Below are 574 nucleotides of genomic sequence, written 5' to 3'. Positions count from 1 at the left end.
GAGCGGTTCTTGCTCATGTATTGAGAATCTTTTTCACAATCTTAATTGTAGGCACAAATGGGTCTATTTCTTGTTATAATGTTTCCCTTGCGTGCATGCCAATACATTCAATCTCTAGTTCAATTTCACTTTGAAGTTTGAAATTCTGCATTTCCTAATGGGATTGTATTATCCTATTAGTTTTTGAAAGAGTTTTAAATGTGTCATTTTTTCCCTGTTGCTGTGTTTAGATAATGATGAAGGACCAATATGCAAATTATGTGGTCCAGAAGATTCTTGACACTTGTACTGATATTCAGCGGGCAATGTTGCTTAATCGTATAAGAACACATGTGCATGCTCTGAAGAAATATACATATGGGAAGCACATTGTTGCTAGGTTTGAACAGCAATTTGGAGAAGGTATAAGCTTTTTGTTTCACTAATTCTACATGTATTTGAAATTTTGTATTGCTTCACTATCTATTGCAAGGTGGACATCAGGAGACCCCTTTAGAGTAGCTTGACTGCAGGTTTCATTTGATCACAGCTTCTTCCAGCTCTCAATATCTAGTTAAGTATTATTTGTAGGGAA

At 35.4% G+C, this 574-nt stretch overlaps 1 protein-coding gene across 3 annotated transcripts in view; it reads left to right on the top strand.

The window, feature by feature from the left end:
• Positions 1–574, top strand: part of PUM6 (pumilio 6) — an 11,231-nt gene that overhangs the window by 9,353 nt on the left and 1,304 nt on the right. For all 3 annotated transcript variants that reach the window (XM_011030414.1, XM_011030412.1, XM_011030413.1), the window contains one exon: positions 231–402. In XM_011030414.1, the coding sequence (XP_011028716.1) occupies positions 231–402 (172 nt within the window). The remainder of the gene's footprint in view (positions 1–230; positions 403–574) is intronic.

Source organism: Populus euphratica, unplaced genomic scaffold (assembly GCF_000495115.2).
Source record: "Populus euphratica unplaced genomic scaffold, PopEup_1.0 scaffold111.1, whole genome shotgun sequence".
Classification (NCBI taxonomy): domain Eukaryota; kingdom Viridiplantae; phylum Streptophyta; class Magnoliopsida; order Malpighiales; family Salicaceae; genus Populus; species Populus euphratica.
This window is presented reverse-complemented; position numbering and strand designations above follow the sequence as displayed.